Source organism: Bombus impatiens, unplaced genomic scaffold (genome assembly GCF_000188095.3).
Source record: "Bombus impatiens unplaced genomic scaffold, BIMP_2.2 scf_0051, whole genome shotgun sequence".
In the NCBI taxonomy this organism is placed as follows: domain Eukaryota; kingdom Metazoa; phylum Arthropoda; class Insecta; order Hymenoptera; family Apidae; genus Bombus; species Bombus impatiens.
This window is the reverse complement of record NT_176470.1, coordinates 417,018-442,800: the sequence shown is the minus strand read 5'-3', so window position 1 is coordinate 442,800 and position 25,783 is coordinate 417,018. Positions and strand designations below refer to the sequence as shown.

The 25,783-nt window shown below is 37.7% G+C and overlaps 1 protein-coding gene across 6 annotated transcripts in view; it reads right to left on the bottom strand.

Moving 5' to 3' along the window:
• The window catches only part of LOC100740849 (receptor-type tyrosine-protein phosphatase kappa), a 108,383-nt gene that overhangs the window by 6,671 nt on the left and 75,929 nt on the right, over positions 1-25,783 (bottom strand). For all 6 annotated transcript variants that reach the window (XM_033324228.1, XM_033324233.1, XM_033324235.1 and 3 more), the window contains 5 exons: positions 11,117-11,241; positions 7,760-7,847; positions 5,216-5,292; positions 4,001-4,135; positions 1,747-1,887 (listed from right to left, as the gene is read on the bottom strand). In XM_033324228.1, coding sequence (XP_033180119.1) covers positions 1,747-1,887; positions 4,001-4,135; positions 5,216-5,292; positions 7,760-7,847; positions 11,117-11,241 — 566 coding nt within the window. The remainder of the gene's footprint in view (positions 1-1,746; positions 1,888-4,000; positions 4,136-5,215; positions 5,293-7,759; positions 7,848-11,116; positions 11,242-25,783) is intronic.

Here is a 25,783-nt window from a genome sequence, read left to right as displayed (position 1 = left end):
AAATTCAAAGTCGATTTTCTCGAAAACAAAGCCTCGAACGAAAAATTTTTATTCTATATTTTCGACTCCTTTTTTCGCGTAGAATCACCCCCTTTCCGCTTATACCACCAGTTACCAACCACGCTGTATAATTCTTTTCGAACTCCCAAAACGTTTTGTTTTCGTCTTTGAATCGTCTCCCATCTTTAGTTCGGAAAATTCAAATCTATCGTATTCGAATCCACTTCGTTTCTCATGAAAGACGCGAATAATTTTCTGATTTCTGAAACACGCAAGCGAATCGCCGACACATTGGACCGCGTTAAAGCGTGATTTTCTCGACAACCATACAGGACGCTAAATCGATTTCAAATAAATTGCGTGTATCGCATATATTTTTGCGTAAACAAATGTACAAATATTCGCAGTTTATTAACGGTAAAATAATGAAAATAATACGAGTAAAGGTGACAACGATAGAAAGAATAAAGTTTGAAAATATTCGGAATATTAGCCACGAAGGGTTAAGAATTTACTGAGAAGGAATGCAAAGATACGAGGTATCAGAGATTCGAATTACTATGGGATAATCGTCAAAAAAATATTCAGATTTTCTCAAAAGTGAATAGAGAAGCGTATTAAAAATGCAAACACGTGGAATTGGGTCGCAGGATTGTCGAAGAAAAATTCAGTCTCGAGACGTTTATGCGCGTTATTTATTTCCCTGAGTCTCACAGTTACTCTGTCTATACGCTATACATTAGTTTACCTGTTTGATAAATTTTATTTTAATGGTATCCATCGAAGCATAATTTTTATTTTCGATTACATACACCCGACCAGAGTAATACGATTAAGGAAATAGTAATTCGTAATTTATCGCGAATCTAAATAAAAAAAAAAAGGGAAAAGTTTTAAAGCGCTATTTAGAAAAGGAAGCGGAAAACGTTCTTCGTCATTCAACGCAGTCTACCACTTAAATTCGTAAAACATGTTCAATTTACGACTGAGGAGCTGCGAATATTAAACTCACGTATAAAATACATTATGTTGTTGGCGCCGATGTTTCACGCGTAGCATATAGATCCGAGAAACGCGGGATATGTAGATGGGAAAAGGAAACGTGGAAATACGTGCTGAAAGGATGCGGTAACGAAATGTTGCGAGAAAGAGCAGACGAGACAGCGCGTTTCAGATAGCGGAGAAAATCAGGGACATTCTAAAAGGTGGATGATAGAGATAAGGAAAAAGGAAGGTCAAAGGTCGAAGATCAAACGATTTCGGAGATAAATCGGTGGCAAGAAACTCTATTGTAAGCCAAAGGGTACATAAATAAAGATTTACGTATCTAACGATAAATCTTTGACAAGAATGTACACACCATGGACCATAAATCGCGATGCAAGTGGATGGAGAAAGAAATTCTATGCGTTAAAATAAGACAGGAATCAAGAATAATAAAATTTCTTCAGGGACTTCGTGTTTCAGAAAGATGCGTTTCAAAACAATAGTAATTTAAAAATATACAAATATACAACCTAACTTATTATAATGTTTGGTAGGCGAAGCCTGCTCGATTATATTCGCAAAAGTATAAAACTGATACGATACAACGTGTCAGACAAGTAGATTTCTCTGAAAAACGAAAAATCTTCCCACGTAATTTTGTTATTCTTGATTTTTCTGTTATTTTTCGCCGTACAATCTTCGTCGCTCTATTTATAACACGATTTATAGCTCACCCTGTGTAAGGAGAAGAACACTCACGTCATTGTTATTCTTCTTGTAAAGTCTTATCGTCCGTATGTGAAAATTGGCCAGCTCTTCCTCCTTCAGCACGGAAACACCGATACCGCCATATTCTTCGTCCTTGTCTTTGCTCGCTGGCCAATACTGGACGCACATCACCTGAAATCGATTCGTACGATGTTCGTTATCATTCGACGGATGTGTAGTTTCAGCGGAAAATAGCTCGTACATATAGGACAGTTTGATAAAATGTACGTGTGTCATTCAGGACGAATGTTTGAGAATTTGCGAGGACGAGGTGCAGTATATTTGAAGATCGCGAGAGGCAAGATTTGTATTGGGTATACGGAAAGATGATGGAGATTCGTGAAACTGAGTTTGCCTCGAGTACGACCTAAAAACGGAAATATTGAAATATTTAATAGGAAATTTATTTCTCCGATGGAAAAATAGAAATTGGCGAAAGTCGAAGGCTCGAATCGAATGTCACTCGAAAATGAAGAGTCGTTTGGATGTTTGATAAAAAAGATCAGTTAGCATTAAGTAAGAAAGGTAGAAACTGACGAGAATAAGAAGAATTGGTAGAAACAAAAAATAAGGGAGAATCGAAAATAAAATTATGTCGCGTGTAGTTCGAGAAGAAAATATTCAAACACGTAACAATTAATTAATATTTGGCGAAATAGGAATTCGTAAAAACGAAGAATCTAGATATATCTGGATATCGATCGAAAAGAAAATATTTAGATATTTCATAGAAAATTCAGTAAATAATCGGAGAAATGAAAGTTGGAGGAGGCGAGAAACTTAGTGTCGAAACGCTTAGTGTCGTATCAAAAAATGTATGAGAAACAAATAACGTAATGAATTTATTTTCCAACTTGTGTGCATGTGCATTGAAAAAAGCAGGGGAAGGGGAAGCGATAAATTTCCACAAAGTCGAAATTTCCGCACTGCTGTACATCTTCTACCGTGAGTCATCAATTCTTGTTCAGTTTACACAGATCTATTTTATAGACTGATTATTTTACTTCGATAGTACGTCGTAAATTACATCCCTCCTTTAAATAAATATCTTTGTTAGAAATTACGTGTAATGTAACTCTCAACTGGCATCGTTGAACCATAGATTCGTAACGATAATTTAACGCAGGAAACACCCAATTCAAATCAAAGTGATGCACCAACGAATGGAGGAAAGTTACGTTATAATTATTTACCCTCTGAAATTAACGAAGGATCGATAAGGATCACCTTTGATAAGAATTTAAAGAGTCATTATTTCAGAGAACCTAATTTAACAATCAAAAACACGCGAATATTGTATTTATATTTAGCGACAAATTAACTTTTAACGAAAGTTTTTAAGATAGCGTGAGAAAGGTATATTCTTAGCGGAATCGGAATGTTATAATTCTAACGTCTAAATTATAAAAAAAAAAAAGAAGGTAGCAATTCGTTAAAAAGCAGAACCCTACGTTGTTGTATGCATCGAAGTAAAATAAATCGACCCACGTAAACTCGCGAAAAGCTTTATGATTCACCCAATCTTATTTTTCGTACGTCAAGGTAAAAACCTACCCTCGCGAAACCGATGAAAACCGCCGCTTCTTCGACGCTCTGGATAATCATTATGGAAGCAAAGAGGCGAGGCTAAGCGAAGTGGCTGCTAACAACTTCCAAACTCGTTTACTTCGCTCATCCTCGATTTTCACGTGCAAAAGCACGGCTTCTTTAGACTCTGGCCAGAGTCTAAAGCCAGCCTCGACATCAGGTTTCGCAATGACGCGGATCTCTTCGTTTATCGAACGTAGTGTGTCAAAAGGTTGTCACGCAATTTTGTTACCTTGTGCGAGAACCGTACAGCGTGAAACCGTGGTATTTCGAATAGAAATCTCGAATAAAATTCGAATAGAAATACACGCGTTGGAATTATGTTGGCGTGTTTCGTAATATACGAACGCCATTCGTATAATCTGTTAATTCGTTGATATTATTAGTTGGTGATAAATTATCGTACGTACAACAGAGATCTGGTAATAGATAAAAAGAAAAAAAAAACAACGTAAAGCTCTGTCGATAAAACGAAAACGTTAAAACGGTTACGCGAAGCAATTTACGTTTCCCAATTTCTACCACCTTTATCACGGCTACGATGTCCCAAATAGATATCAGTCGTTCGGTCAGTCGTGTTAATCTACGCGAATTGCTACCCTCTAACTTGAACTAGCCCCGGCGATTAAATAACAGGACGATCAATTAAAATTCTTACCCTAATGAAATCGAAGGTTTTCGTTAGCATGACGATACAGCAGGCTTTCTCCTGCCAAACCATCCGCCAGAATTCCGTCACACTGTTCTCCATAGGTCCCTGTGTCACGATGTAAGCGTTCGGTTTCAATATGCTCTAAAACATAAATATTAATCGTACAGATGAAATACAATTTCATTTGGATAACGACAGATTATTCGATATAAAATATAGAAAGATTTTCGTAATTTAATCGAATTCGAACGAAATAAAATTTTGTTCGGTCACTGTACGCTTGTTGGATCGTAGTTTTTACGTTAAAGAAAATTACGAATTTTGTATACGAAAAGGGAAATTCTATGCCGAAAAGGAGTAAAAAATATGATTAAAAAAGAAAGAAAGATTTATCCGGACGTTTGATTACTTTTACTGCCAGGTATCCCGTCTAAAGTATGGCTGATAAGAAAAGCGTAAGTATTATCGTAATTAACACAAACTATTTTAAGAAAACGTTTCTGTCGCGGAAACGTCACGATGCAATCGTTTCCAAGTAGCTAATCTATTTCGGGAATTGCGATTATGGATTATTCAAATTAGATGATTTCGTGCTTGGAAGCTAAGGAACACGAATAACCTTGATCTTGATCTTTAATATTGCGAGTCACGACGTGAGAACATTAAAAACGATCATTTCCTCGTCCTTCGATAGGTTTAAAAAGTGACGCATCATCTACTTGAATGATGGCCAATTCATTACGACTTCTTAATCCTACATGCTACGCTGTATTACAATAATGTAAATTAGAACGGTTCTAAGATACAGTATCGTACAGTATCGGAACATTCTCTTTCTCTTTCTGATAAAAAATTTCTAAACTTAACTATTTATCGTTTCGTAAGACCATCGTGTCGATGCGATACCAAGAAACAAATTAAGACGAAAATTAAGGATCGAATAATTAAGGTTTAAAGGAAGGTTTAATCTCTAACTTCTAGATGAAATGAAAGGCTATAATAAATTACAATATCATCTCAGTGTTATCCCGCGATTATCAGTGATGGTATTTTTATACAATTTTCTGTAACTTTAATTAAAGTTTCAGTTTAGTTAGGAGAAAATTTAACTAGAATCTAGTTTAAAGATAAGAATATCGGTTGGATCTTTTTCTTTTTGGAAAGTGCTTGAAACCAGGATAAGGAGGTCTACTAATAACGGTACAGACATATTCTACTTACATCTACGTAAGAGGCATTGATGTAATCGGAGTCAGGCTCGCCTTCCACAGGATCCAAAACCACCCTGTTGTAGTCATCTGTGCTCGAAAATCAAATTAACGAACGTTAACAACGTTATAGAGATACGTAAAACATGTAACACAACTTTTTTGAACAAAGTAAAATAGCTTCTGTTCGTTGAAACTTCAAATTCGCAATGTACAAATTCTCTCTAGTAATCAACCAAGAAGAAAAAACTTAAAAAAGGGCGAGGTAACAAAACCGTTTTGTTTAAACAACAGATGAAACGAAAGCCAGTCGGTTTTCGGTTGATGCAACAGATTCCCGAAAAAGTTGGTCAAATTACTTTTCCAGCGAACGTTTTCACCCAGGGAAACGAGAAACCATATCAATTTGGAGGAAATGTTAGTTCATCTCTTGTGTATGTGTGTACAAGGCGTCTATTTCAGATGGATTTGTTCGAATAACTCTTTAGTGGAATGCAAATTTTTATGCATTTATTGAAAATTTACCATACTCGTTCTAATATGTAGCAGGTAAAACAATATAAAACAATAAAAAAAAAAAAGATACTCGTTGCATGATTTGGTAAATATTATGGGTAATGCAATCTGAAAGGATTTAATTTAAATCCTTCAAAAATGTATAGCTTGAATATATAATATGGAAATTGCGCTGTATATCTCGAAAACTAAAACTCATGTATAAGAAAAATATATACACTGACCACAAATTTTTTTTTATTTGTATTATAATATTTATATTGCTAATTAATGAGATTCAAGCATATTAACTGTATATCTACTCCTCCTTTGCTTTTAAAAAATGGTACCTTCGTACGAATACAGATCTCGAAAACTAGAACTCATGTGTAAGAAACATATATACACTGACCACAAATTTTTTTTATTTGTATACCATCGTATTTATTATAATATTTATAATATTGCTAATTGATGAGATGCAAATATATTAATTGTATATCTAGTCCTCCTTTACTTCTAAAAAATGGTACCTTCGTACGAATATAGAAATTCAATATTAGTTACGAAAATAAAAATTAGAATTAAAATTAAAATGATATTAGTTACGAAAAATAAGGATATGTGTAAATATTTTTTCTAGCCACTATCTAGGGAAAAATTACGCAAATCTCTGCCAAATATGTATATTCGAAGATCATCGAAATTGAAGAAACGTACTCTACTCCAAATAATTGCCAACATCTTCTATCTATTAACATTATTTTGTTAATTAATTACGTTAAAATATTTAGTAATACGATCATCAACGACCAGTCAACGAGTAGCAGTTGTATCCAACATATTAAAGGGTTGAAACAGACAGCCTGTATCATAGGACAGCGCGTACGCGAAACGCCTAGTTCGCCCCTAAAATTTCCTCGTCGCTCTCGCAACTTTCATCTCGCTGTTCTTGTTCCGAAGCACGCGCACGAGAGGCGCGAATATAACCGCGTTTCCTAATTGGACCCACCGTGACCAGAATTTTTCCTGCTGGCGAATAATTAAACCTACTATTATACTACGTTCGTGTGTTCGTACGCACGAAAGCTTCGTAGGATAAAAGCGCGGCGGGGCGAGAAACGGCGAACAATTATCCTCGAGTATCCGAAGACGAAGTATCCTCTCGTGCGGCAAAAAATCGACGTTGTTTGCGTTGGTATTAAACGTTGACTATTTTACGTAAATTTTGGGTTAAGTGTCGAGAACTGTTTGGAATTAAATTAAACATTAATTAAAGTAAGAATTGCGCACGGTACGCAGATGGAATACGTAGAGATTTCTTTGGAATTTTGAATTCAGTGTTAGGATGGATAATTAGTTATCGCGAAGAACTGCCGTTTAAATTATTGTAGGGAAACGAATCTGATAGTAAAATATCGGTGTACGAGTGAATTTAACGTTAAATTACCTTTCGTATATATAGAAAATTATATAACTCGATCGTGTAACTGAATTACGATATTTACGAAATAGTAAATTTACCGTAAAATTGCCTTTGCAACGGTAACCTAAGAACGTAGAAATTAATTAATTTTCTAATGAAATGGCGAAGTACGTACTGAATCACCTTTGAAATAGCGAATTGTGTCTCGAGCTATGTGTACAGAAATGAGCGAAATATTAAGTTATCTAGATATAGAAGTAAATTTCGTTAGTTTCGTATTCCTTATTCAATATTCTCGAACTAGAAATTCGCAGCACTGTTATAGAAAATTATTCCTTCATTTCGGTAGCAAATTTTCTAGATGATCGTCGAGGTTCGTTGCTTTTTTAGCAGAAAAAATCATGAAAAATTGCATATTTGTTTGTAACGTCAGGGCAGCTGTACCTAAGCTGTATTTTAGCAGCCTATTGTTTATTATAATTATTACAATATTGGTTATTTGCCAGGAAAAAATCATGGAAGATCGTACGTTTGTTTATAGTGTCAGGGTGCTGTTCCTGAATATTTTGATAGCTGATTTTAAAAACAGTTTATTATATCGAGTAATAATAGCTACGTCGAACGATCGTTACTTACAAGGAATACACCTTTGGTTCTGGTTCTTTTCCTTGTTGGCTGGTTTCGTGGCATGTCTACACGAATGCGTCTCCACCTTCGTTGCCGTCTGTAAACAGATAAAACAAATCTTTAAAACATCCTTCATAACCCGTAGAAGTTTGCATGAATTCTTGTTAATATTTCTCGTAACACAGCAACTACCAATCTCTAACGTATTATCCGATTCAAACGTAATTCATATACACCGCATAGGATGATTTTAGAAAAAAAGATAATTCGAGGAACGTTCATAACGTTACGGTAAAACGTCCGAGTATTTGCTAATTAACGAAATTACATAAATTTTTCAATGTTCGCTCTATTATTCGGAAAATATATTAATTGGAAGCATCGATGTATATGCCTGTCCTAACAAATGTGATAATGACACGCAAGTGACACTGCTGGCAGTGGATACAAAGTTTAAATTAAACTTCCTCGATTATTAATGAACCGAGCGGAATTACTCGTGACATCGCGTCCGAATTTCATAAATTTCGTTTGCAACTCACCACACACATATACACGTGTATGCTGCACAGCATATACGATCGTTAATCTCCAGTTATTTCTAGTTGCGCTACGAATTCTATAAGATATGTGTGTATTGTGTGTGTGTGTTTTTTGTTCGAAACGTTATTTGCTCCGCGATTGGAATAATCCGGTGTAATCGCGAATTATAAAGCGAAAGATGAAGAAATCGAACGTCTTAAGTTAAAAAGTCATGGAAAACCAAAACTTCGTACAATAGTTTATGATAGATGTATAATAGTATCGTGAGCTGCTTAGCGCTGTAGATGTCACTTCTTTTTTTGTATCGTGGAAGAAAAATCGGACTCCGGTCGCCGGGATTCGAACACCCGGGTTCCGAACGTTCGCAACCTAAGGCGCTAACCACTGCGCTGTCGTCGTTCGACACTAGTTAGTGTCGAGTGATGGTATTTGTTATCGAGTGCCACCACAGACCCTTCTTTCCACGATACTACATAAATAATTACAAATTTGTAATATATCGAAGGTTTTAAATAACTTTAAGAAATTTCTATACACTTTGCCTGTAAAGAATTACTGTTTTCAATCCTTGCCAATCTCTGGCAATACTCCTGACGGTAAAAAATATTTAAAACAATCAGCAAACTCTAAAGGAGCACACGATATAAAAATAAGCGTATAAAACAATTCGTAACAAAAATTTCAAAGATTCCTATAGAAAATAATCTTCAACAAATTAACGATTTATTATAAAATAGCTTTATAAATGTACACTTTACATATTTCATTTTACTGTCAAAAAGATCGATCGACTTGTGAGCTGATTTACGTTATTAACTACATACGTAGATTAATTTCGTTGTAAAATTAAAAGTCTCTATTTCGAAGCTATCGTTCGTGCTGACAATTGGAAAAAAGGCATCGATGATTCAAACTATACATCGCGGACGATAAAATAGTCACTTGTGCAGCTTCCGAACCGCATTCGATGGACTAGCGTGAAAGAGCGCGAGTGCACTGATAAACGTCGAACCAATTACGATGTTCCGATCGGGCGGGAAGGCAATCGACGATAGTGTATCGTTGTACATCGTACAATCTAAACGAGACCATAAATCGTCGATGATCGAGGAGATTGCGAGCTTCAAATGAGTTTTTAGACACTGTCATCTCGATAATTCTCTTACGAGCCAAGTCTGACAAGGGAACTCTACCGAATACAATGAAATATCGTTCCTCCGATGCTGACTAAAATTTAATCTAATTCGTTCCATCAACAAAGAACAGATCTTAAGATTGATCTGATAATCGTGAAATTCGATAGACGATAAGCATCGTTCGCATTGTAAAATTTCTTGTTCCAAGCAGAAATTCGGACTAAAATGAAAGATTGAAATGGTAGGCTGTATGTTGTTACGTATATAGTATTTTTATTAGAAAAACGATCGATCGAGTAAGAATAATTAAAAAATGTTACTTTCACGTAACGATACTTTGAATTTTAAATAGGAACACGTCTCTTTTACCATCTGTTAGCGGCTTTCGGTATTATGTCACAGCTCTTTCTTCTTCGCTGTCGTCGTATGGACGCCAAGCAGAATGTCAAATTAAACGCAACTCCATTTTGAACGCCAACTTTATATCCAATATCATGGTATCGTAAATTGTATTAGTAGGCGGCATAGGTCGCAAAGCTACTAAAGGTACTTTGATGTTTACTATCCTATTATAGAAACTTCGGCTTACAGGCCCTTTATCCTTTAAGTACAGCATCAACGAAACTTCTATTAGTAACTGTATATAATAAAAAGAAAAGAAGGTATAATAAATTGCAGTATACAGCCAGGAACGAGAAAGGATGGAAAAAATTCATGAAATGTATAATATGGAAAACTGTATAAAATATCTAAAGTACAGCGTTTGTTATAACGCTAAGTAGGTCAAGCAAATCTCTGTCCAGATCCTACTCTTTTTTCTTGCGCTCGTTAAAATACGAATTTACACGAATAAATATCCGTTTAATTATAACGAAATGCATGGAGATTGAAACGCGTCGCGATAGGTGAAACGATAAACGAGAAAAATTTGATAACGCGTTGAAATTGTACGTGATCGCCAAGTGGAAGAAAGTTTCACGGAGGATTCTATCACGAACTGATTCGTCTTGTTCGCCAGCCTGTCGACCGGCAAAAGCCATCCACTGTTCTTGGATGTCTGGCCCAGAATTCGTGCACCAAAACGGCAGTCTAATGAGAAACCGATATCGAGCCGAGTTACTCGATTCCACCACCTATTCTCGGGAGACCGCTTTGTCTCCTAGATGTCGTCTGCCGCCCGTGTCTTGGCTGTCTGCCTATCTTAAGGCACTTTGCACCCTCTCTAACGTCTACAGTCTATAGTCTACGTGTATACGTTTGCTCGTTGGAAACGATAGCCTCGCATAATTTCGGCCAAGAAAACGCGTTCCACGTTCGTGTATGGTCCTCTTTGCGATTTCAATATCTCGCTTTAAACCGTAGCGTCAGGTTTAAAAATCGTCGATAGTTCCGTTTAGCCGGGGTTTATCGACGATTGAATTTTCTTTAGTAGATCGCATTACGCGTAAACTTTGTCGGTTGGCTACCCACGTATCTCGAATCTCTCGTAACGAAAAGAAGAAATCGGAGAAAAATCCTCTTAAAAACTGCTTTCGATCGCACGATACATTTGGAACAACTACGATTCCAGTGTTGCGCGTTCAAGTTATTATTGAGAGCGAGATACGAGGCTGGAAAATATCGAAGCAGCGAGGCAAAGAGGGACGAAGAAATGAAGGGGGTGCAGAAAGGGATTTATCGTCCTCACCTGAAACTCGACGCGGTACAGAACAGGAAACTTTCGACGTAGCTCGCAAAGCTTGGGGAATTGCGAGAGTTCGGTCGGTGCGGACGGCAGGGTGGTGCTCATGCTGCTACCGAGTTCCTCCGTGGCTGCCAACAAAAAAGAAGAGGATTAATGTCGTGGACGTTGGTTCTGCTCCCGCGAGTCGACAGTTTATGCTTGGGAAATTCTTTAACGCTGCAATTTTCTATAACGAGACGGATTTAAATACACAAATCGAGTGCGTCTATTAGCGACCGTGTATTTTTAAGAATCGCTAAAGGTAAATAGGAAATTCGTTTGAAGCTTACGCCGTGCGACGATAACTTTTTATTGATTTTCCTCGATACACGCTATTATTAAGTCAATATTAACGTTGTATCGTTTTCGATCAAAATGTACTTTTCTAATGTTCAAGAAAAATACTTTGACGCGAGCAAACTACGAAAAAGCTTTTATTATGGTACGTTATATTCCATAAAATTTTCCACGAAATATCCCGTAAAAAGTAAAATCGTGGAATACCGTGAAATACCATAACTCAAGTGCGTACGACGTTAGACACACGGATTGGAGATCTCTGCCACTGAATTCACTTGCAACGATAGTTATAAAAAACGATGTCGTAATTCAGCTTGTAACCGTTCAAAGTACGATCCTTTGTTTCGCCGAGTAAACAAGAAGTTTTATGCGACCGTGGAGCCGAGTAACTTAGCTACCAAATAGAATGCCACCTAGTTTTAAGTCGTTTTTATCCCAAGAGATCATCGGTTTGGACGCTGTGGCCGATTGCGCTAAAAGACTGTTTCGAAACTGGGTCGCTTTGACCCGCGCCTCTGCGCATAAACATCCCCGCGGAGTAGAAAATCTCACGAGCTTCCTGGAACGTTGTCACGTTCCAATACATAACTAGTCGAAACTGGAACAACAGCAAACATCGTCGATTTTTGAATCGGTTTCGCAACCAATCTCAGCAAAATTTAATAGAACGTCGAATTTTATGCCCTCGAATTCTCCAGAAATCCACTTTTCGTTTATTTATATACGCAATTATCGTTTATTAAATCTTACATCCACGAGTTGCCTGGACAAACAAACGTGTACATAGCGAAATAAATAAAATACAAACACCGTATTTTCCCATGAAATCTCATCGATAGGATTACAAAGACCAGATTGCGATCGTAAGTTCTCAGCGCTGTGCCACAAAATGGTCAAATTACCATCAAACGCGTGCCTCGTGTTACTTTCGGCGGCGTAAAATAACCACGGCTAGTTTCATCGTTGGAGAACCGTATCTCCGTATTGTTGACAATGGAAATTCCATCGAATCGTCGAACAGGGAGCCTTTGTTCCCCTAATTACATAACAATAGTTACAAACTTTAACAGCCGTGACACGGGACAAAGTACGGCAGTCTCATTAGCCTTTATCAGCGTTCAATGGCCGCAAGAAAGCCACGATGACACAGCTTCGTTCCTCGTTGCTTCATCTCAACCCCTATTGTCCCCGAGCAACCTCCCCACTATCGTCGAGAACTGGGAATAAAAAAGCAATCAGGATTTTAGTCCAGTTATACGAGACGCTTCCCGGTACAAATAGAACGACTAATTATCTCGTTCGGCGTTAAAAATAAAGAGAAGACCCTGCGGCATGGAAGTTGCGTTAATGGAGGTAGTACGGTTTCTTGCTGAAGGTTTTCACCGCAGCAGTTAAGACCGCGCGCGGTTTTGCAAATGGAATATTAAATCGGACGACAGGCGAATGAAACAAACGATAGGACTGCGCGTAGGAAGAGTTCTTTTTTCCAGATAATTTACAAGGTGGGAAGAAGTTCTTATGTAATGTTTAATTTTATGACATCAGTTGCGATGTTAGTTCTGATGCCGAATCGCAAAGCTACGGTGCATTAGGCCACGCTTTTCGAATTTTACAGTGCGCGTCAAAATTGAGAAAAAGGACGCGTGGAACGAGCGCATTTTTACGTTGTGACGTTGAAGAAATAAAATATTATTTTTGTTAAAAAACGATTTTAATACACTTCGGCTTTGGTGTCCAAAATTGAGATTTCTCACTGGCATCTTTTTGAAATCTAAAGAAAAAAAGGAAATGATAGGCGTGAGCGTGTTTTGTTAGGAAATAGTCGATTTGTTCAGGGTAATTTATAGAGCATTTTGATTCTTTAGTCGTCATTGCTAGTCGAAAATTACACAGAGAAAGAAGTATGTAAAAAGCTTCATACATGAATCGCGATTTTTTAACGAAGATCTCTTTAAATTCCTCGATTAATTTTCGATTCTTACATCAGATCCTAACCACGTCATTAAACTCACGTTACATTCGCTTCTCGTGATTGTACCGCACGTGCGAGTCGAGAAACGTCCCGAGTCTATCGAAGAGGCATAAATCAACGAACCTTTACTTTCCAGACTCTATCTCGAGCAAAATTACATCGCTATAAAAGAATAAAACTTGTACGAGATACGTAAAACGAAAGACAGTGACAATGCAAAATAAGATATTCTGGTACAACAGAATGTACAAACATTTATACGATGTGGACATCCCGCTCTGTTTTAAAGGAGAATGGTACACAGAGAAACCAGAGCTTTACGACCCGAACAAAGTACAGAAATATGAAAGAAGGAAATAAATATTGGAGGAAGGAGGGCAACAGATTGTGTAGGATATTCGAAAGGAATATGAGAACGACGAAACACTTACAATTACTAAAGGACTGTGCAGACTTGGAAAAAGTAAATTTATGCGTGGGAAAAGTTGTACGAGATGGAAGAGAGGTTGTACGAGTGGTGCAGATTGGTTGAGGAGCATTCCGAGCGCAAGAAAAGAAAGATGAGCACAGGAGACGAGAAATGTAGGTGCAATAAAGTAGAGAATAAATAGAGTGAACAGGATAATAATAGAACGAATAACATAGAACGAGAAATAAGTATTTTCGTTAGAGTGAGAAATAAACATTAGAAATAGAGTTAGGTGTGGAAGGATGAAGGAAATGGACGAACGATGGTACGTGTAATGTGTAGAAGATTATGTAAGCCAAGTTACCAGGCTTCTTCGAGGTTTTTTCAAACCTTCCATTTAAAGATCGAAGTTAAAATTCGCTTCGTACGTTTCAGTCTTGTTTCAACCAGCTAACGAGTCTCAAATTGCTTCGCTGATGAACATAAATTTTGGAAATTTACCACCACCCTAAGGCTAACGCGCGATACACGGTCCGATTTAAAGGAACATTTAAAGGAACATTTAAAGGAACGATTTAACCGAGCCAGGCTTCTTCTATCGTTGCATCGCTAATTCTCTCGACTTTCGATTTACTCGGCACCCGTGTCCGCCGACGACCGCTCGTTTATACCGTGGAACATCCCATTCGAAGCCGTAACGTCGACGAATTCGCCTGGACAAACGGTCGCGAGTTCACATTTTTATCCATCGTCGTAACGATCGATACGCGGGATCGCTGTGCGTCCAATTATTCGCACAAATCATTCGTTTTGTTGCTCGTGTCTAGAACGAAGCAGCGTACATCGGTTTTCGCGGTTAGAAAATTGCTACGCGACAAACCGTACAGGAAATACGTCTTCCAACTGTAAGCTTGCGTCGTTAGCTTCGAGAGGGAAATAAAATCACGGTGTTCGACATTGTTTCGGGGATTTCACTTTGACGATTTTCCGATCGAACACGACAATATTGAGAAATTTAACAAACAATTTTGAAATTCTCCTCGAAATTAACATTACAACGAATACGATTACGAACATGGTGAATGAATAAAATTATAAATTACGATGCTTCAAATTTTTTGCCAAGTAATACTGAAATAATTCGACCACGTAGCATTCGGTACCCTCCTATCGACAAATGTCTAACGCGTCAAAGTTGCATCAAGCACGTGTCAAGGTATACGATTCGAGGGTGGTTTGGAGCGGTTACCACCGCTTGAAAGTCACCACGGTGTTTCGAAGAGGCGGGTTAAATGACCTGGCTCGCGAACGTTTGCTCTTTGTACCGTGTCATTCACAGGTGCTACCGAAATAATACCAAATCCTGAGCGGTCGTTTCGCTCTCGAATTTCCAACCCGTTTAAAGCGTAGCCCGCCCCTCTGGACGCGTTTCGTGGAACGATACGTTGACGTTCTGCTGAAACTGTCGGTGTCGTGAGTGGAATTGAATAAATTGTTTGTAAGCGAACGAGTGCTTGAACGAACTGCAATTGTAACAGCAAATCGAGGGGATAGCCTGCTTCTTGGCGATGATAAATTTCGTATTCGTTTCTCCGATACGCTTTGCACCGAGAAACGCGTCTTCGATCCTCCACGTGGATTTTTTTCGGTGATGTTTCCAAGGAAACAACACAGTTCTCTCGAGATGAAAAGACGAGTCGACGAATGGCGAGAAGCGAAGGAATTTAACGATACCATCGGCAACGGCGAATTACTTTTTCTTCTTCGTTGCGTTTCTCTCTCGACGATGTTACCTAATTGCCTTTTGCCTTTCTCGATTCTCTAGCTGCCTCGATAATCAGCCATTTGCCGTTGGCCGCGTCGCTTCTTTCAGACGCTCGTTAAAATGAACGGACTCATTGCTCGGTGTTCGTGATCGTTCGTTTGAAGCGGAATGGATGGAAATCGTCGGTTGTGCTTTTGCTTCGTTTGGTCCATGTCAATTTGAATTTTCTACTCTCGTGTTTCTTTGTTTTCAGATTATGGTTGGCGAGGTCGGTTCGTTTAAGAGCGTGTCAAAACTTTTTCCTCCTTCAGTTTTCCCCGTACGCTTACTATTTACAAAAAAGCAAGACAAAACGATAACGGAAACACCTTGGGTACATTTATTTATCATCAAACGGAAGAAATGCAACAAACAACGATGTTAATAAAACATCGTTTTCGATACACGAAAAATATTCTGTCAAATATTGTTAGAATATATGGTTTAGAAATGTTTGAATAAAAAATATCGTTTACGGCAAATATAGCGAATAAACACGTTTAAGCGCGAATAGAGAGTTTGAAACAGTTGAGAGAATTCAGTATTCTCGCATTTAAGCGAAGAACACACAAAGTTCGTTCCTCTTGGTGTCCACGTGGACGCAATTAACTGACTCGTCCTTCAAGAGTATCAAATACTTGTCCAAAACTAGTGCAAAACTAGTAACAGCATTACCATCCAAACATCCGAAAGTTTCGCCAACTTCCATTAAACAATCATCAAACTCGTTTATGAAAAGCTTTCGAAATCAGCAAATCCAAGCGAAATTAGGACTGCCTTTCTACGTCGTAAAAACTCGCGGTTAGTTCCCGCGAACGTAATTACAATGGAGGAATTGAACGTCGTGTCCGACACAGGCCATCCATTATCACTATCGGGAAGTTTGCCAAGTAAAGAATCGAAAGAGAAAAAAAAGAAAAGAAAAAGAAAAAAGAGAAAGAAAGGAAGAAAGAAAGCTATATTGTCCGGACTTTTTCACTCGTTCGCTTCCATACGTATTTGCAGTATCGTTTCGATATAACTGGCAAAAGTTTCGTATATTCGCAGGTTCGCGGTTCTTCGAAATACGATCGTGATTTTAATAGCAGGTACGTTGCGCTTTGTTCCGACGTTTCGCGAATATACCAGTTCTCTTCTTCGGGGCAGGCCTGAAACTGTTTCAGTTACCGCAAATTGCCCCAAAGAAGCCCTAAATTACCTTGAATTAATCACAAAACGTCGGAACAAAGGGCAACGTGTCGTTAACCCTCTGTCTGCAAACGTTTTTCCTGACGTCGTCTGTATGTTGGGTCGTTTAAGCCCATGCGATTTTTTAGGTTTTTAAAAAATCTCCAAAAGTTCCTGGACGCTCTTCCGAATTTACGGAATATTATCCAAGAGTTTCTATTGCTACGCGTTGCTTTAATCGTGTTTAAGCAAAGGAATATTTAAACAAAAGTATGGGAAAAATAAAAAATTACTTAAAAATGTTAAAAAGCGCGATCGAAACCCAAAGGACCAGAGCTACGCGTATCATCTGATGCACGTACATCGTGAAAGTTGAAAATATAGAATCCACGTATCATTGGATTTTAATGTAGAAATTGTTAATTGATGTGCGTTTGGGGTTGATAATTAATCGATTCACACAGATTCGATTTTCTCCATATATTTCTCCGCCTCGTACAACACGTTAACCTACAGAATACACTTGGCCAATTAACACGTGGTCGACTTCTAAGACAAAAGAGCGTCGCTAGAAATCGTACCAACTTAGCTTGTAGTAACTAGCGATCATACCAATCTAACTTTTCTCAACAGAAATGTTTCGAATTGTCAGTTGTGTTAGGCTGAGTAATATGTTTGCTCGCAATTTATTACAAGTACAATGTACACCTCCATTCGTAAGCATTGGGTTGTCCGGAAAGTGTCTTCACAACAGTGCACCTTCGTACAAACGTGAAAACAAATCTGTGAAACGTCGCGGTGTTTATCTCAAAATTCGACAAAATAATATAAAACAAAAAAAAGTTGTGCGTCTATTATTTCCTCATAAAACGAAAGAAACTTTTCGGACAACCTGATATTAGGACATACAGAGAAGCAAAGTAATTTCGATAAATTTGATAATTACGAATTATTCCTAGTGGAGATTCTCGATGACCAAGATAATGAACGCCAGAGTTCCGCAATATTCTTTTTATCGAAACCACGCCAGCGATGGATCTTTTTTTCATTTCATTTTTCTCAGTTTAATCGTTCGTAAGTTTGCTCGTTCTCGATCGTTCTTTCACTTTTTCAATGTCATTTTCGTTCTAAATGTACGAAGGTGAACGGATATATCCTTTGTTCCCACTGATGGCAATTAATGTAATTAGATCAAGTGCCTTTGAGAACCGGAGATGCTACACTCTGCTTCGGCCAGGCTCAAAAGGTCAATTACGTGCGAATACAATATTTTTCGGAGAAATTCTTCGCCATGGTCATCGTGTACATCGTGCTTAGAAACTTTTATCTTTTTTTCTGGAGAAAAGCAGAGAATATTACGCAGTGTGCAGAATCTATCGCATAATAAATATGTTTTGTAATTATTATATAATATTAATTATTTTACCTTTCAAGGTTAGACAACTACTATATGCCTTTACGCGTAGGAAGTGAATTCACGAACAATCGAAAGTTCAATTTCCTTTGTGAATTTTCGACTTGCATCTTTCACCTTGGTTGATCGATGGTAATTTATAATTAAACTAAAGTATCTTTCTCATTATGGTATTATACTGTTTTCATAAAGCATATAGGAGATAGCCAGCTTTGTCGGACAAACAATCAGACAGAATATCGTTTATCTTTAATCTTTTAACGTCCACCCCTGTTCCTTCACTTTTCCCTCAAAGTAGATTTCATACGAAATTACCACGAGCACTACGCATTTATGAACTAAAATTCCCTACTATACTCGCAGTATTAAACCTTTTTACTAACATTGTTCCTTTGAACTCAACGTGGAATACGAAATTTTGTTATATTCTCCTTAACGTTTCATATACATATAGACTTTCGTTTTCTCAAATATACGCAAAGCACAGTTTTTCAAACGAATCAGTTACTCGTTCGATTTGATTCTTCGAAGAGAGCAGAACAGTAGAATTGTAGACAGTAATTGACTTTTCATTGAAAATCTCGTCAATAGCGTGCCGATTTCTAATATCGTAAAATGAGGATGCGTAGCAGATATAAGATTTATAGAAACGATATTACGAAGCGTCGTTTCAGTTTCGTATTTCACAGACGATCGATACGATCATGTGGAATACGGTTGTCAAGAGCGAGTGCTTCATTATATCTCGCAAGATCGCCGACACAGCAACCTTTCATCTTTGTTTGGTGACACGAGTCAGGGGATTTTCATCTTCGATCTTCCACCAAGGTAGAAGCACGTTTCCTTAGGAGAAAGAGGCAATTTTTGTCGTCAAATGGATCGCACAAATTTCTTTTAAGACGTTTCGTTGTCGCGATATAACAAATTGTTAATATACGCGACGTGATTAATCCAACGTAACTCCGTCTATGCGACCAAGTATCGTATAGTTTACTGAATTTTTTCAAAAAAAACTTCAATTCCAATATAAATCTATAAAATCTTTCATCTTCTTGTATAAATTTCTTCTTAAAATTTCAAAATTATCATTCAAAATTTCCTTTGCCAATCTCATTAGCTCCTCAAAATCGTCATTTTTCATACGAGTTTTGCACGAGAGTTTGAAAATTCCTGGCTACTGCGATTGTCACGTTTCGCAGTGTCTTTTGGTATGCGGTCTGGACAATCGTGTTTGCGGCATAGCTCGACAGGTGTGCAATTACCATCGAACACACGGAATATGGATTGCGAACAGGTTGACGCTAAATCTACGGCCCACTTTTGGTAGAACGCCCATAACGAGCTCAGCACGTGTTGTTACGAACGTATTAAACGGATAATCAGCTCGGTTAGTACGTTCCGATGGAATAATACGTATACGAGTACATTAGTTTTAACTTGAACGTAATTAAATTTAGATGTCGAATAAATTCCAGTTTCTCCAATTCTGCGATTCTATAATTCTGTGATTATGTAATATATCGTGCGATTGGATGCGCAAACGACGTTGATAATTGGGAAACTAAATATTGTCTTTGCTTCTCTGTATAAAAAGTATTTGCACACTACCGTCATACACGTATCATCTGCATAGTAATTAATTGGGTCCAGGTATTCGCAGCACTTCGTAGTACTTTCGTATAACTATGAAAATTTGATACTACGAAAGTAAAAATTCGTTGAAATTTGAAAAATTAAAAATTCGTCTCTTTAAAACGCAAAACACGAGCCGAAGCAGGAGTTTAAAAATTGGACCTCGCGAAAATCGTTAGTCTTGTTAAAAAAAAATTGTTGATTGACCAAACTAAACCCTTGAAAATTTCTCCTCTTGCAATCCTCGAAACTCGAAACTCCTAAGATCTATCACAAACTTTAAACTTCCAAACTTTCGAACCTTCAAAATCCAAGAAAAAGAGAAATCTCAACTCCGAGAAATTATTATTTCCTCGATCTCTTCTCCTCCTTCTTCGGCACACAATTTTTTTTTTCTTTTTGTTTTTTCTTCGGGAGTTGACAGAGCCATTCAAACATCCCCTTTTGGACGCGACATCCTGTACATCATAGTGCTGCCAGGTCCTCTAATTAGGGTTATTAAAACCCTGTCTTCGAGGGGCAGCTTAATTTCCGATTGACTCGATCAGCGTAGATCAAATCGTGTGGCATTGAAAGGGACGCGTGTGCGACTGTCTAATAAATCGAATAGAGAGTAATGTTAATGAAAGCGACTCGTGTTATCATTTGAATGCGAAAACACGAATACCATGCGTTCCATTCGATTCCATCTGATTCGAATTGTATATCGAACGAAGGCTGGCTGACTATAATCTCGACGAATTTCAAATTCAAATAAACCACTCGATGGCGGAATTATACGAATCCGACTCAAAAGCTGACGGAACGTTGATCGAAGGGAATTTAAGCGAGAAATTAACGTTCGTTCGACGAGGGATTTTATGTGATTTTATGTCGAAACAATTCCACGAACTAAAGGACTTTTTCAGCTATTTTATTTGTTTTGTAGTGGGGAAATAGAGTTGTTTGAATGGAAATATAATATGCGGATATTCGTGGTTATAGAAAGATTAAAATTTCCATTCTTTCGAATTATTTAATTTTAATTAATTAATTTAAGGAAAAGAGGTTGGTGTTGATTTCTGTAAAAATTTCGAGATTCGTTAACGTTTAAATTTCTCTATTCTGTTATTCTATTATTTGCTCGACTTTACTACGGCTTTCTTATTATTCATTTCTACATTCGTTTCTTCGTTCTTTCCATAGTATATCTCGAAATATTTCTTGGTACACACGTTTGGAATATAGCCAGTAGCCAAATATTCCAACATAAAGAAAAAGCATTCGTAGAAGCTACCACACCGATATCCTTTTCAGTTTTCATCGCGAGTCTTCTTTTCAGCTCGTTCTCGCAACATTTTTAATTACATGTTCCAGAAGAAACATCATGGAAGAAACATTATTAAATAAACTTTAAGAAAGAAAATAACCAAGCGATGAAAAAGATTCGAATCCGAGAATATCTGCAAGAAATAGGACTGTCGTGTCGTGTCGTGCTGTCAGAGTGAAAAGACAACCCAAGAAACTTACACCCTGCAAGAATGATACAAGTCAACAGCATCCAACAGCTAAGAACCAAGCACACAACAACTGCACGTCATGCGCGCTTAATTACGTTGATCTACTCTTTGGAATCTACTCTTCGAACGAATCAAAATGCAGCGTGGTAACATCTGAATTAGAACTGTCGTACACACCGCCTGATCCCTTTTCCACCAGTTCCTGCGAATTAGACGCCATTCTCACAGCCCTTAGATGCACAAAGGAATCAAGTAACGACATGTTCGTTATTCGTACCGCAAGAGTCGATGTAACCGTCATCCTTGGTGATCTGACTCTGTAGAAAGAAAATCCTTTCGTGCGAGAAATGTTGGAAACGTTATCGGAAACGAAGAACAGCGTGCAAATGCCAGAAATATTATTCACTGAAACAACACGCAGCTCCAAACGCACGGAAACTGGGAACACGATTGCAACAAACAGCCTTCCGTCTATTAGAGTCAACGTCACCAACTGATTTACCACAAGAACGTCAAAGTTCTTTTTCTTTTTATTATTTAATTTGTACTTTGCAATTCGATAAATTTTTCTAGCTTTAGAGAACGTGGAAGTGGCGATCAAAATGTGAACTCATTTGCAACGCCTAAAATTCCAAAACGAAAGACAACAGCATAACCTTCCAAGTAATCCCAAGACGATTTTAAATAAGTAGGAAGAGATAAAACGGCTCTTACAGTTTCTAAAGAGATTAAAAATCATCCTTCGATGAAAATTCTCCCTTCGTCACCGTAGACCGAAGTTTAATTATATTCGACAGAGTAATTCCACTCGTCGTCTTACAATTTTCTTGCGCAAAGCAGTCACGCTGGGTAAACTAATATCCTGTGCTTGCTCTTACAAGGGCAACTTTGATACCCGGCTTTATTTCGCGCCTACGCACACGCGTGCGTGTGCGATGAAATTGACGCGTGATTTATGAGAGGGTTTGCAAGGTTCCGTTTCGGCTAGAAAATATTTCGAATAAAAATCTCTGGAAAGCGAAGTTTATACGATAAAGCTAGGCAGAAGCGAACCTGGATTTTTCCATGTTCGAATCTTTTCAATGTTACGTTCTTTGCAAACATTGATGAATAATCGGTAAACTGCTATGATTTTTATACGATTTTGCATTTTTACGAACACAACTAAATAAATAGAAATTGTAGAGAGATTTTTTTTTTACGAAATGGGAATGTTTGTACAAATGCGAAGTTTTATAGAAATTTATATTTTTATGAACGCGGCTAATCTATCTCGGACATTTTATTCGGTTTTCCATGTTACGCGCATTACTGACATTTCTATATCATTGAATTTCGCACATACGCATGAAAATCTACAATTCAACTACATAGCATATTTTTATTACATTGTGCGATTAATTGTAATATTAAGAATATAATTAATCCAGTCATTGATACTAATCCTGGCGGCAGCGGTCGTGAATATAATGATCGCCATGGTGATCAACACGTGACATCCTTATACGAAAATATCGGTGATACGAAGATCCGAGTTCGCGTGTATTTTCGAGGTTTGCGTCAACGAAGAAGAAACCACGGGGTAAAGAAAGGAAATCGATCGACGCTACTAGAGGACACGAAAGTATAATTGGATTAAACGTTCCTCTCAACGAAAAGATTGAAATACAGAAAGTAATATTTGTATAAACCGAGTTACAATATGAAAGAAAGCCGGTGAAAATGAACTTTCTCACTTACGTGTTATTAATCGAGAGAAACGATCAAAATACGAATTCCAGTGGAATAAAAATTCTATAAAAGCTACAGAAGTAATTAAACAACGTAAATAATATCCACGAATTTAGCTAATTTAATCAAATGCTTTCTTTGTTCTGGGAACGACATAGTTTCACTGAAAATTTCTTTTTTTTTTTGGGAGTAAATATGGAAAAGTAAAAAAGTAAGTAAATTCGAAAAAAATTTCAGTTTTTTTTAAACCGCACAAACAGTTCGAAACCAGGAAAAGAAAATCCAAATTTGATATTTTAACCCGCAAAGTTAAAATTATTTTAAATATCTTCTTTTATTTTCCATTTTTACTCTACTTCTATATTCGCCGATTGTTCTTTTAATACTTGAACAAGTACCAAGTATTTCTACCGAGTTCAATTAAACAGCCAGTTCAGCTACTTAAAAGAAGTACCAAATTCGAAACGAGTCACGTTTCTCGACCATTTCCTTCGAAACATCTCTAGGGATAAATGGGCATCGTTCCTAGGGGAAAAATTCGGCTGGTCTGGAAAACCGAGGATCGGTCTACGTGCTAGTGACTTTAGCGACCGTCGGTGAAATTGATCGGATCGTGCATTCTCTAATTTTGGACTTGGATCGCGGATCCAGAGTAATATGGAATAAACATCGACCCAGTAACCCAAAGTAAACGCTGCATCTCAACTTACTCGACTTACGTGCGCTCGTTTCGTTCCATTTCGTTTCGTACGCGTAAGTTATCACACGTGCACGTGACGAAACTAACACCGGACAAGTATACGGAACTTGTGCGATTTATTCATACTTACGATATTCGTCGTAAAATGTATACAAAGATGTCTTAAAAAAGAAATTCTTATACGAGATTTTGAATGAAATTCTGATCTTGACGAACATTCACAGTTTCGTTGTTACGAGAAAACCATGACAAATTGAGAACATCTGTGCGGATCGCGCTATTCCACGTAGAAAAATAGCGAAGTTTTGTCTTGTGTTCATAAATCAATGCGAAAAATTTTGTTCCCTAAAATATTCGGCATTAAACGAACAAAAAGCCTTCGCGTTTCGTTACACCCGTTTCGATTCTAAAATTCCCTACGATTCTCCATAGAATCTATTACCAAGCCAGGAAGAAAAATGGAATTTCCATTTTCTACCCTAGTAATCCCCGATTCTAAGAACAGTCGCGACAGAGTCGCTTGAATCTCCAATCGTCACGAGGAGATTTAACGACGCTTTAAATCACTCACCTCGTCCACGAAATACATACATATCAGGTTGGCAACTAAGTGATCGCGGATTTTGTCAACACTACCTAATGACAAAATCTGCAATCACTTAGTTGCCAAGCCAATAGATAAATCGGAAATTGGCTTCGAAATTTGGATATAGACGACAAAAATGTTTCCTCAACTATTATCATACTAGTTATATATGATAAATTGCCTGTTCCTCGATAAGTTCATATGCACGGAATTTTACCGCATATCTAAATTATATGAAACGTAAAGAAAGAAGAATCCGTAAGAAATATATCGCGAGAACGTTTTATTTTTGGTTGACGAGTATTTTTCCATCGGTTGCAATGATAACGCGTTATTGATCGAATTAGACACATCGACCGGTAGATTTGCTGTCGCTAACAGCCTAATCGCCACGGTATCGTCTTGTATCCGATATAAAATTGAAACTAACTATCGCGTTCTTTTCTGACACTTGAAAAATATGATGCTTATGTCTCTCCCATCTGTTTCGTCGAAGCAGAAACGTTACATTGATCTGTTACTTTATCATCGAAACGTATTATCGTTATAAGAACCGGAGAATAAGAGTCGAGCACGTTTGCCTACAAACTTGGGAAATTCTCTGGCCGCAGTTATTTCACGTCGTTTCAAATCTTCCTGCGAATTGAATTAAAAATTTTCATTGCGCTCGTTTTTAAGTAATCCAAGAGGAACCTTAATTACTCGTAACGCAATTTTTATATTCCAACTTCAACGTTGTTTTAACCGGCGGAAAGACTTCAAATACTTTAAGAAAAACTCGGACGCAAAATTGAAAGAAAAATTCATTCGTATCAATTTCTTTCTCAAAGCGTTGTTCGAGAGAAAGCCGCGGTCTCGTTGAAAATAAGGAACAAAAAAAAAAAAACAAAAAAAGAAAGAAAAATAACACAGCTGGGTCAGAGTACGAGAACAGCCAGATAAATTCGCTTTGTAAGGATTGGCCATCTTCCGGCGCTTTGTACGAACAAACAACGAATTACACGTTGCAAGAGGGTGAAAGAAAAGAAGGAAACAGCGAAACAGCGTTGTTGAACCAAAGGCCGCGTGCCTTTCCGCGCGATAGTTTCACCCTCGCTTACAGAAACTCGCCCCCTTATTCCCCTAGCTCGTTTACCGTGGCGTGTTTCCTTCGAAAGAACTCGAAATCTCTCGAGTCGTACACCGCGATTCGAATCGACGCACCTTGCTTCGATACGGCCATTTTCACGACTTAAGTTTACTCGATGGGGGAGACAATCCCGCGAATTCGACGGCGAACGTTCCATCGAACGGCGGAGAACGGGAAATACGGCTTTTAGGATGTTTTATTTCGTCGTTTGAGCGAAAGAATCTTTGATAGTGTTTGTGTGGAATATAGAGAGATTCGTGTGGAATGTAGAAAGATTCGTGTGGCTTC